This window comes from Zalophus californianus, chromosome 3 (assembly GCF_009762305.2).
Source record: "Zalophus californianus isolate mZalCal1 chromosome 3, mZalCal1.pri.v2, whole genome shotgun sequence".
Taxonomy (NCBI): Eukaryota; Metazoa; Chordata; class Mammalia; order Carnivora; family Otariidae; genus Zalophus; species Zalophus californianus.
Window position 1 is genome coordinate 183,327,692 of NC_045597.1, and position 12,143 is coordinate 183,339,834.

General features: G+C 50.3%; 1 protein-coding gene across 2 annotated transcripts in view; it reads right to left on the minus strand.

The window, feature by feature from the left end:
* IRS1 (insulin receptor substrate 1) overlaps nt 1-11,921 on the minus strand; it is a 62,449-nt gene extending 50,528 nt beyond the window's left edge. For both annotated transcript variants that reach the window (XM_027590151.2, XM_027590152.2), the window contains exon 1: nt 8,057-11,921. In XM_027590151.2, the coding sequence (XP_027445952.1) occupies nt 8,078-11,776 (3,699 nt within the window). In that variant the 5' untranslated portion in view covers nt 11,777-11,921 and the 3' untranslated portion in view covers nt 8,057-8,077. The remainder of the gene's footprint in view (nt 1-8,056) is intronic.
* Nucleotides 11,922-12,143: the final 222 nt, after the last annotated feature.

Below are 12,143 nucleotides of genomic sequence, written 5' to 3' on the forward strand. Positions count from 1 at the left end.
CCAACACGAAACTGAGGTCTGGGGCCTATTTGACTGAAGGCAGATCATTCATGTTGAGGTTGGGAGGCAGGTGGCCTCTGATCTTGTACCAGAGAAGCTAATGTTCCTCTGATTATTCCCACAATCCCTAAAATTCAAGGGTAAGTGTGATTATTTCCAGTATCCTAGCGAGCCCTTCAAATAATTTTAAAATAAACAGGGACATGGGGCGCCTGGGTGGCTCAGTCGGTTAAGCGGCTGCCTTCGGCTCAGGTCATGATCCCAGCGTCCTGCGATCAAGCCCCGCATCAGGCTCCCTGCTCGGCGGAGAGCCTGCTTCTCCCTCTCCCTCTGTCTGCCGCTCTGCCTACTCGTGCTCACTCTCTCTCTCTCTCTCTGTTAAATAAATAAATAAAAATCTTTAAAAAAAATAAACAGGGACACCATCCTCAGAGAATAATAGATGAGTAACAGTGGAAGACAGAGTAATTACTGAATATTTTGGAGACCTTAAACTAACTGCTATATTTTTATAAATGTCTTTCTTACATTTTTGCCTGTTTCACATGGATCCATAACCTTCCTAAAACTAAGAATCATGACTTTCAGTGCAAAATAGATTTTGTTTGCCACGCTATATACGTTTAAAGAAAAAAAGAGAGAGAGAGAATGTTTCTTTAATCATTTCAACAAACATAACACAACTATCAATTTCTCAAGATTAAGTGAAACTGTTCAGCAACATGACCTAAATACGTCAGGGCTGATCAGAGAACTTGTATCAGAGTATTTTTCGGTTAACAGAAAATGGGGGAAAGTTTATGAACTTGGGTTTACTGGCATCTTCTTCAGGCTAACCCGTTAGCATCCAATGTATGCGGGTTTGGTTCAAACAGGACCAGGGTGGAGGGCAGAAAGGGACACAGAGTGGGGAGCAAACAAAGGAACAAACATGCAAGGGCAAAAGGGAAGCAATGAATACTTACTTAGTAAAACGTCACTCAATTAAACATTCAGGGTAGGGGTAATAAAACCACAAAATTTCCTCTCTGCTTGAAGATAGATTCGAAGATCCAATTAAAATTATAGACTGACCAACATATTCAATTCTCCTGCCATCATGAATGAAAACGCAGAAAGGGGCTTGAAAAAGAAAAGCTGTCTTTTCAATATAAACACATCATTTTTAAAAGCTCTATTATTCAAAGATCACTGGCTCATTGAGGAAGCACAAATAACATTTATCCAACCAACTTTATTTTAACAAATAGATTATAGCAGAGCCTGCAGCAAGAATATTATTAAGATGGAAAATGCTCCTTTCCCCACAGATGACAGTACCTTACTTTCATCTAATCCATCTTCTCCTTTTTTTCTGTGAATCAAGAATGGGAGAGATGCTACCATTTCCACAATGTCAGACAAGAGCATGATGTCAGACAAGAACATTTCCTGACCATCATTTTAAAAAGCTTTACAATAAGTTTTTTTTGCAACTATTTCATATTAGTTAGAAATTAGCATACTATTATACCATACACATATTAGAATGTAATTGTATTAAATTAAAATTCAAAGTGATTACAACTTCCAAACATGTTTCAATAACATTTTAAAAAGTGCTTTTTAGAGTTTGCCACGTAGCAACGGACTTGCAAGGCAGGGAATAATAAATCAAGTACATAATCGTAAATGTGGTAAAGAGAGTTACAGAATCTTTAGTGTGAAACTGACTTCAAACTGAATTCATGAGACACTATTTTCCTTGAATACAATTTCCAGTAACTCTGTAACATGAGGAAATCATTGGGAAAATAGCTTTAAAACAAAACCTTACAATTGCGAAGTGTTCCGTTATCCTAAAATTACCAACCCACCAAAATAAAAGGAACCACTTATATACTATACAGCTAAGAAATATATATGATTGTAGCCGAAGGACTGGAAAAGAGTAAGTCAATGAAGTTCTGAATGAAAGAGTCAATACACTATTCTAATGCAATCCACACAGAGGTACCCAAAGGGTCAGAATTTCTGAATACACTGACATCTTGACAGCCACGATAATACTAGGTATTCTACAGCTCAACCAACAAATCAAAAATCCTAAAACACAAAAAGCTGGACAAACACTCATGCTGCCAGCAAAAGAAATATTGAGCTTTTTCACACACCTGACAGAGAAAACTGAAACCAAACAAAAAATTGTGGAAGACTTCGTATAGTCCTCAGTTGGCCTCTCAGATTTCCTTGCTATTCACTCAAGTGGAGATACCTCAGTGAAGGAAGGATTCTGATGGTACAAATGAGAAACATTATCCATACACAGAACACCTGCAGAAGAAGGGGTGATTTCTAATTGAAGACAGAATAATGTCATAGACATGGATTGGTTAAAGCTTGACCTGTATCCTGGGGTGGGATGCTTCCAACAGTTGACCTTAGGAGGCAAGGAACTAGCAGCTGACTTGCATTCTCACACACATTTAATGTTTTAAAAGGGGAGGAGAGGGAGTAGTCCAGTTCAGTCTAGAGAAGGTTCCAAAAATTTAGACTTGTGCAGTCTGGATGGTTTGTCTTAAGGTCTGTTAAAATCTGCTCCCCTCCAAACCAGAAAGGTTAAAATAAGTCCTGAATCAAACCATAAAGAGTGATCCAAAAGCTACAACAGGAGGAAACAGAATATTCTAATATACTTCATTATGACCCCAGCAACAGCTTCTTCAGAAAGAATCCTCATTACAACTGACCCATTAAAGAATATCAGTCATTCTCTCCAAAATATTCCTATGTTTAGTGCTGCAAAGGAGGTCAGAATAATTTAGAACAAAACTCTCAAGTTACTGATGAGGAAATAGGTCCGGAGAAATTAAGTGACTTGCCCAAGGTCACTTAGCTAATAAAGGGCACAGGCTGTGTTACAACTCAAGACCTCTGGCTCCCAGGAACTGCTTTTTCCATTGCATCATTCAAGATAACATAAAGCTATTTTCCAGGAATTTTGGTAAACAAACCAAAAAAAAGAGGCAAAACAAAATAAAAAAAAACAACAAACAGCAGGGAGCAGGGGAGGCTTGAATTTTTGAATTCCAAGTCCCTTACAGTAGTAGGCAATATAACAGTATTTATTTGGGGGGTGGCAGAGAAATGATTACAATATGTGGAATTTTCTACGGATTTATTTTTTAACATAAAAAGCTACTTAAACAATGTCAGAGATTAAGAAGATTGTTAGATGCTCCAAGTTTTCTGGAACAACAGAGAAACTCTCTCCCATAGCTCAGAAGCTGCATGAGGCATAGCATTTACACCAGGGCAGTCCTTCTGCCTTACATTTATACCTACGGACAAACGTTGCCTTTGGGGCTTATGATTCAGTGATGCATGAGGGATGCTGGCTGGCAAAAAAAAAAAAAAAGACTTACTGGAGAGGGAAAGGGGAGGGAGGAACACCTCCATTAATTTCTCTCTTACTTTATTTTAGAAGGGAAAATCAGAACAAATTTTCCATCCCATAAAGTAATACATCTCACATAACGTTGGTTATTTGAGGGCCACAACACAAATCTAGCAAGCTTTCAGAAAGTTAGCCTAGGCTGCCCTGATGTGCTTTCACTTGGGCTGTCACTGGTCAAAAAAACAAATCTGGTTTTGAGAGCTTTTCCTCCAGCATTTCCTCCAACCTCAGTACCAAACTCTACCCAGGCCCTTGCAATGAATCTCTAGATTCTCATGATTTGCAAGCTATATCCGGCGTTTTCATTTCACTGTGAGCTCCCCTGGGCCTAGAAGGGTCAGTTTTTGTTGATCTTATCTGGCTCCACGCTTTGCAAACTGCAGCCGCTCAATATATAGTGTTGACCCTAATACAATTTCCAGCCAAGTGAGTTTTTCCTGAATGATCCCCAAACAGTTCCAGCCACGAACTTGTGTTTCCTTCTTTTTTTTTCCCCCTCCTCCTTCCCATTAGTAAGGGACATAAATGTTAGAATCTTGAGCCAACCCAATCAATCCTACAACCACGTGCTCGTGGATTTCCAGACAGGAAGATGAAGGAACGTGGCGTCGTAGTAAACCGTAGTAAAGAGAGGAGGGAAACAAAATGGGGCACGTCACATGGTCATGGCCTGGATTTTTCTCAATTAAAAATAAGAGGAAGTGTGTGTTTCCGGCCTCTGTCAGTGGGCTGGTTGGACTTTCTCATTCTTAGGATTCTGGGCTGGATGCACGAATAAGGCTGAGCGCATTAACATCCTCTGGGAGGGGAGTAGGAGGGGGCGCGTATTTGGCTCAGTTCCACAGGCACTAGAGGGAAGAGGTGGAGGGAGAGAGTTGGGAGGGCTTGGTGGCCCCGACGCCCAGCCCCGGGGGCCACCGCTGAACCCAGGACCCAGCCGGAGGCCCCCGGCCCCCACCCCATCCCCCCCGACCCGAGGCCCCACCCCGCGCCCTCGGCAGCACGGCAGATACTCGCGCAGATTGGCTCTCGCCGGAGCCAATCAGGGCCCGTCCGCTCCGCCCACTCAGAGCCAGACCTGCACCGAGAGGCCGAGGCTCACCAGCCTCCGCGGACCACGCGGCGGGGCGGGGAAGGGGCCAGGCAGCCCGGCGCCTCCAGGCGACCGGAGGTGGGCGGGGTGGGAGATTTGTGAGGGCGGCCTCAGCCCCGCTGCAGATTCCCCAACCCCCGGCTAAAGGGGCTTGGAAGAGGGAGGGGAGCAAAGTGCCAAATAAATAGGGAGGAATGCAGGAAGCGGAGGTGACCCGGGAAACGGGAAAGTGCCAGAGCTGAGACGGTATGCGCCAGACAAAAAAGGCCACACAGGGAGGGGAAGGGAAGGAGGGAGGAGGAGGGAGAGAGGAGAGGTAGTCCTGGCGGTACGGAGTCCTTGAAATCACAACAAGGAAATGGAGTGAAAGGAAGAGAAATGCCCCCCTTTTGGGGGGGGCATAACAAAATGACAAAAAAATAAATAAAGGGAATTTAAACGGAGCGGCTTGGGTCTGTGCCTTTGCCAAAGCCTGCTCTATCTGCCGGAGCTGCCGTTTCAAAACAAAAAACAAATTTGAGGTAAGAGCTGCTTAAAGATAACTGGGCTGCTGTGTCCTTTCTGTCTCTTGGGCTCTCAGTCCACTCTCTGCAGAGAGGAGGCCACAAGGACTGCGAAATTCTGAAATGGAGAAAAAGAGAAAAAAAGACAAGGCCAGAAACATGAAATAAGAGGTGGGAAACAAAGGGAATGGGAGAAGGGGATGCTGGAAAACAAGAACTCAGAATCAGACCGAAGTTAGAGGAGGCACAGGTGGACAAAAATTGGTAACTGGACGTGAGGTCATTCAGAAGGACAGCCACCAGTCCTGAGCACCTGAGCTGCGTCACAGATGTTCTCCTTTAACAGTCAGTGAAAAATATTAGACAAGCCTCGATGTTTCAAATGAGTTAGGAGAAAGCACACACCCCTCCTAGCTCCCCCCGCCCCCGCCCCCCCCCCCCCCCCCCCCCCCCCCCCCCGGCCATTCCTTTCCCGTTTCAGGTTTTACCTGAGCCATGCGCAAGAGAGGCAAAGATAACAATTGCTGAGGAAGTTAGGAAAAGGATGTTTTCACAAGCAAATACTCATTCCTAGGAAAAGTTGTTTGCCAAGGAAGGTCGGATTTTTTGTTTCAGGTAATTGACGATCAGATCACATCTTTAAACTCAACAGGGCAAAGGCAAGGGAGAATTCAGGATGGAAGGGTGTCAAGTAGCATTTGGTGCCTCATTTAAAACACACTACAAACACCTCTCATCTCTCCATTTACAGCTTACAAAATACACACTGTAGAATTTTTCTGGCATGGGGCTGTCCAAGCACGGTGTATTGCTTACTCCAAGATTATTAGGGATATGATTATAAGTTTATTCCAGAATATTACATTCTCCCTAAGAAAGCTAAGAATAGAAGATCGTTTTGCTTTAGTTTTTAATGTACCCTCCACATAAAGAGGACTTTATTTTAAAGCTCCTTTAAGAGAGGAAAACTCTATTTGGTCATCAGTTTCTTTCAGAGCAAAATATTATTTCTTCTCTCTATAAAAAGAAACCTGTTCAAACTAGGAAAACAGGTGAGGAAAATTTATTGTTTCTTGGCTTTCGTCTTCTCTAAAATGAAAATTTTGGCTCTGCTGGGTTTGTTTCCTACAAATCCTCATTACTTTATAAATGAAACATTTTGCAACATAAATGGTTAAAGCATTAGAGGGATTCAGATTCCTAAAAAAGTCATTTTTTATCATCTAAAAATAACCAAAGTTTTTAACTTTTGATGTTGATAAATATAATTAAATCTCTTCTAGTCAATCACGAAAATAAACACTGAATTGCTAATCAAATAACGCTTTCTATATCATCTCACCTAAAATCTTAAGTCTGAATGTGTACCTATATGTTGTTCTAGAAAACAGCAACATGATATGGGTCAAATATTAGAAGCTGGTTAGAATCAAGGAGAGTGAGACTACATAATAAATACCTACCAAGAGGAACCCAATGCACAATTTCTTATCAACGGACACATATTTAAAAGCTCATTCTATGAAGCATACTTCAAAAAGACTATCACAAGATAATCAGTTTGTCAGAATAAAGTGTTTCCAAATGCTGGAAACTTCTGCACTGCCAACTCATCACATTATTTGCAGACTATACTCTCTTCTTCCCACAATTATGACCACCAGAAAATAGGCTCAACAGAATGAAGGACAGGCAAATTTTCTATTACAAATGTTTTTCATTTTCAATAGAGCCTCAGCCACAGAAGACGTAAAGCCAACTTTGAACATGTACTTAGGTGTCTATTCCTGCACTTAAGGCAAACAATAAATGCTCTAAAGATGGAAGAGTACTCCTAGCCTTTATGCAAAACAAAACCAAAGCTCGGCATTTCCCTAACATAATACTCCTTTTCAACGTAAAAATGTTAAGTAATTTTACAGAAGATGTACAGTAGCCCCCAAATGATCTGTGTGATGTCTCCCTGCAGGCCTTTGCAAGAACAGACAACTGTAAGGCAGACACGCTGGGATGAACTTCCATAACTCTTCACTAATAATGGGTCCCAGACACATGCAGACTTTACTGCAGACCCCGTGCAAAAGCAGAGGTGGTGGGTCAGTGTGTGAATAATATTTCACAGATCCTGGGGCGCCTGGGTGGCTCAGTCGGTTAAGCATCTGCCTTCCGCTCAGGTCATGATCACAGACAGGGTCCTGGGATGGAGAGCCCCACATCAAGAGCCCCACCTGGGGCTCCCTGCCCAGCGGGGTCCTGCTTCTCCATCTCCCTCTGCTGCTCCCCCTGCCTGTGCTCTCCTGCTCTCTGTCAAATAAATAAAATCTTTAAAAAAAAAAAAAATTCACAAATCCTGGTTCAGGAGCAAAAAGACAATGTCACCCATAATTACTTTCTACAGAGAGTCATAAATAGGCAGGTATTTCTCCCTAAGTATGTCAGCCTAAACAAGCTCTTACTCCTGAATCTTTTTAGGGCAGCAAGAATAAAAACTGATGTTTCCACTGCTATTTATGTTGCCTCGGTACTGTGAAATCACAGAATTCAAGTACACAGAGCAACTTGATAAGATCACCCTTAAGAGCTCCAAGAAACTATCTGAGATGAAGGGTTTGGACCAGCCCCTGTGCTAACAAATATTTTTGTAGAGCTGTTCCTTCTAGGGACTGACCTAAATATATAGTCAAAAGAAAACTTCAGTAAGGAGAACAAGGTTCTTATGTATGAACTTCACAAGCCTCAGAACTGGTATAGGGTATATATTTTGAAAATACTACAATAAGTACTTCACTTGGGAGCCTCAAATGAAAGGCCTCCTGGGCCGAGGCTCCAACAGGTTTACTGATAGTCAGCCAAGTGTCCTGGTGGGGGGAACCCCCTGTGTGCCCTCCCCTCCCCCATACTGTGAAAGCACTGCCTAAGGAAGCAGTGGGAAGGAGAGGAAAGGGGCCCAGGCAAAGAGGAAGAGAATTCCAGCACAAGGTTAAAAGCAGTTTTGTCTTCTGACCTTGTCACCATGAAACGCACCTGCTGTGATGTCCAGTTGAGCTACTGGAGGTCCTCTGGCTGCTTCTGGAAACTGATGCTGGCATAGGCGCTTAAATCCTCGCTGGAGCGGCTGCTTGAGCGGCTCTCCCTGCTGCCCAGAGGCTGATGAGGGGGCTGGGGCGAGGGCAGTTGAGGGGGGCGCTCCTGAGGGCGCTGTTTGAAGTCCTTGACCAAATCCAGGTCTATGTAGTTAAGCCCATTCTCCAAACCCCCAGCAGCCCCGCACACTTGGGCCGGCTCCTTGGGGGCTCCCCCGAGCTCCCCAGGCCTCAGCCACACATTCTCAAAGGAAGCAGAACTGTGGCGTTTCATATCCTCCGTGCTGCTGCTACCAGCACCGCTGCCCCCTACAGCAGCCCCCCCTCCAAAGGGCACCGCGTTGCCCGCCCGGGTAGCACTCGGTGTGGAGGAGAAGGTCTCAGAGCTATGCCGCCTCCGGCACCCTTGTGGGTCCGCACGGATCACTTTGGCACTCTGCGTGCGGTTGGGACTGAGGTTCACCCGGGTGAAGGCGCTCATGCCCCCAGGTCCCTGGGGGGCCCCCAGCAGGGAAGAGCGGGCCACCAGCTCCCCTGCTTTTTGAGGCGCGGTGGGAGAAGCAGAGGCTGCAGAGGATGAGGAGGGAGCAGCCGCCGTGGCCCCTGGAAGGCTGGCCTCCTCCACAACGCCTGTCCGCATGTCGGCATAGCTGACGGGGGCAACTGGTGAGGTGTCCACGTAGCCCTGCCCAGGACAACCCATCTGCATGGTCATGTAGTCCCCCCGGCTGCTGGGCACTGCCCGGGTAGGCCTGCACATGCTAGCAGCCCCGGGTGGTGCAGGGCCCGCGCTGCCGGGCTGGACCCCAGCGCTCTCCTGCCAGGTCGCCCTCCGGCCTGGCCCCAGGTCCATGTTCATGTATTCCTCGGTGCCAGTCTCGTCCTCTCGGGGAGCTGGCTGGAGCTGGGATGGGCACCTGACAGAAGGTGAGCTGCAGGAAGCCACAGGACCAGATAAGTAAGCTGGCTGATCACTCCCAAATTCAATATTCACATATTCGCCGGGGCTCTTGGGCTCTGGGGGGCGCAGCAGGGGCGGGAGCTGCTGTTGTTCCCGGACCCGAGGTAAGGTGCTGGCCTTGGGGTCCCCCAGGGACAGCCTCGTGGGCCGAGCCAGGCGGCTGTGGGTCTGGGCAGCTGTGTCCACCTTTCGAGGCAGATGGGGCTGCAGGACCTGATGGTGGACATGTGGGAGGCCAGGATCCGGCCTCACCCCACAGTATCCCCCGCCCAGGCTGTCGCTGCTGGTGGACGAGGAGGAATCTTCTGCTGTTGTAGCATAGAGAAGGCGGCCAGAGCTGGAGGAAAGGCGGAGGTGCCGAGCACCCTCCTCCAGCTCCCCAGGCCGCTGGGTGTGCTTAAAGGACCTTGGCAATGAGTAGTAGGAGAGAACTGGCTTGTGCTGGGGGTCCTCCGGGCCGTAGTAGCAGTCGGAGGGACTGCTGGTGTTGGAGTCCCCCACTGGCGACATGTTCATGTAGTCACCAGTACAAGACAAGAGCTTGCCACTCCCGCTCTCCATGGGCAGTTTGGGATGCGGCAGGGCGTGAGTGTGGTGGCCCCCGACCCCATTTGTCCACAGCTTGCCGTAGCAGCTCCCAGAAGGGGCAGCGCTGCTGCTGGGTCCGCCTCCGGTGTCCGGGGAGCAGCTGCTGCTTGGGGACATCATCATGTAGCCATTGGGGTCCACTCTCTGGGGATGGCGTCTGATAGGGTTGATGATCTGCTGCGGCGCCGACACGCTCTTGGGGCTCATGGGCATATAGTCGCCACTGCCCTTTCGGCTGCTGGGCACTGGCGCCACTCCTGGGGACATGGGCATGTAGCCATCATCCGTGTGGAGAGTGGAGGAGTCTGGGCGGTGGTGGCCCCCACGCCTGTCCAAAGGGTGCATTTCCAGGCCCTCCTCAGGGTAGGAGTGGGTGGGCACGAAGGCAGAGTGCCGGTAGCCAGGCAGCCGGCCTCCACTGCCACCTCCTGGTGGGTAGGCAGGCATCATCATCTCTGTGTATTCCTCAATGGACGCCACAGACGACTGGGATGGGGTCTTCTGGTGGGAAATGGTAGGGGATGTGCCCGCGGAGTGAGTCCGCTTGCGGAACCGATTATCCAGATCTGCAGCACTGGCTGCTTCATCCCCAGCCAGGGCTGGGCTCGTGCCCAAGCCAGCACCTGGGACGCAGCGGTGACCGTTGCCACCCCGAGGTAAAATGTAGTGACCATTGGGGGCGGTGAGGGTGGAGGACCCTTTGCCTCCCATGCAGATGTAGTTGCTCAGCTCCTCCTCACCGCGGGCCGGTGGCGTGTGGCCCAGGGAATCCGGGGTGACACTGCGGAAGGAACTTCGGAAATCGCAAGGGCTGGAGCCGTACTCATCGGAGGAGATGAAGCCGCCATCGCTGGGGGAACCCGACACAGAAGCACTAGACCGCCGCGGGAAGAGACAGTCCGAGGTGGAGCCGTGGCCACTGGTGCTGCTGGACGACAGGCTGACCGGGCTGGTGGCGGAAGGCGAGCAGCGGGAGGAAGGCATGGGAATGGAGCGGCTGTGGTTGAGAGGGGGGTGCAGCCGGGAGCTGCCGCGATGCCGGTGGGCGTGGGTCCTGTTGGTGCTGGGACTCACGGGGCTGCCGTCCACCGAGGCCGGGCGGGACATGGTGCCTTCGCCGTCGCTGGACGCGCGCACACGGAAAGAGCCCTGCTTGCCGCCCACCATGCTGGCCGGTGAGGTGGCGGTGATGCTCTCAGTCCGTGAGCGGCGCGTCAGCCCCACCTGGCTGGGCGGGGGGTTGTTGAGGTGGTGCCTGCGCAGGGGAACGCTGATGGGGTTGGAGCAGTTGGAGGAGGACTGGCTCTTACTTCGAGGACGGAACTCATCGCTCATGGCCCGCATGGCCTCCAGGATGGTCTCGTGCATGTTCTGGGCCACCACAGAGTCATCCACCTGCATCCAGAACTCCCCAGGTCCTGTCACTGCGGAACGGCCCACTTCGATGAAGAAGAAGTTCTCTGAGTGGCCGCAGCGTCTGATGTTCATCAGCTGCAGCACCACGGCCGCCGCCTCCGAGTTCAGCTTCACGAAGCTGATGGTCTTGCTGGTCAGGCAGAGACGGTAGATGCCAATCAGGTTCTTTGTCTGACCCAGGCCCTTGGGTTTCAGGATCACCTGCCAGACCTCCTTGAACGCAGGTCCTGGGGGCACGTCCCCGTAGCTCAAGTCCTCCCCAGCCTCCCCAAGGCCAGAGCTGCCGCTGCAGCTGCCCCCGCCGCCTCCTGCCCCGGGGGCCGCGGCCCCGTCGTGGTGGCCCTTGGCCCGGTTGTGCAGCTGCAGGAGGGCCTGGTACCAGCTGTCCTGCTCGGCCTCGCTGTCTGCCGCGATGGCAAAGTGCTCGTCCCGGGTGTAAAGGGCCACCAGGTGCTTGTTCTTGGAGTCCGCCCGCTTGTTGATGTTGAAGCAGCTCTCGAGGGGGATCGAGCGTTTGGGGGCGCTCGACTTGTGCCGCCACTTCTTCTCGTTCTCGTAGTACTCGAGGCGCGCCGGGCCCCCCGCCTCGCTGGCCGCCCGCAGCACGAAGAAGCGCTTGTGCATGCTCTTGGGTTTGCGCAGGTAGCCCACCTTGCGCACGTCCGAGAAGCCGTCGGTCTCCGGAGGGCTCGCCATGCTGCCGCCGCCACCGCCGCCGAAGAGAGGGAGGCGCCGAAAAACAACCGGGTGGGGGGCGGAGGCTCCTCGCCGCGGCCCCGCACATGCAAACAGGGCTGGAGACTGCCGAACCCCCGACTCCGAAAACCACGCCGCCCCCCGCGCCGGGGAGGAGCAGCCGAACGGGGACGCCGCTGCTGCGCCCAGGAGATGGCCTCGGCCGGAGTTTACGGGCGTTTCATGCCCCGGGGGGGAGGCAGTGCGTCCAGGGTGAGTGAAGCCCGGATCCTCCGAGAGCCAAGTCTCCTCGCAGCCGCCGCGGCCAGAAAGGGGCGAAGATGCATCTCTCGCCGCCCCGGCTGGAGTCTGGCGCAGGCGGGCGGCG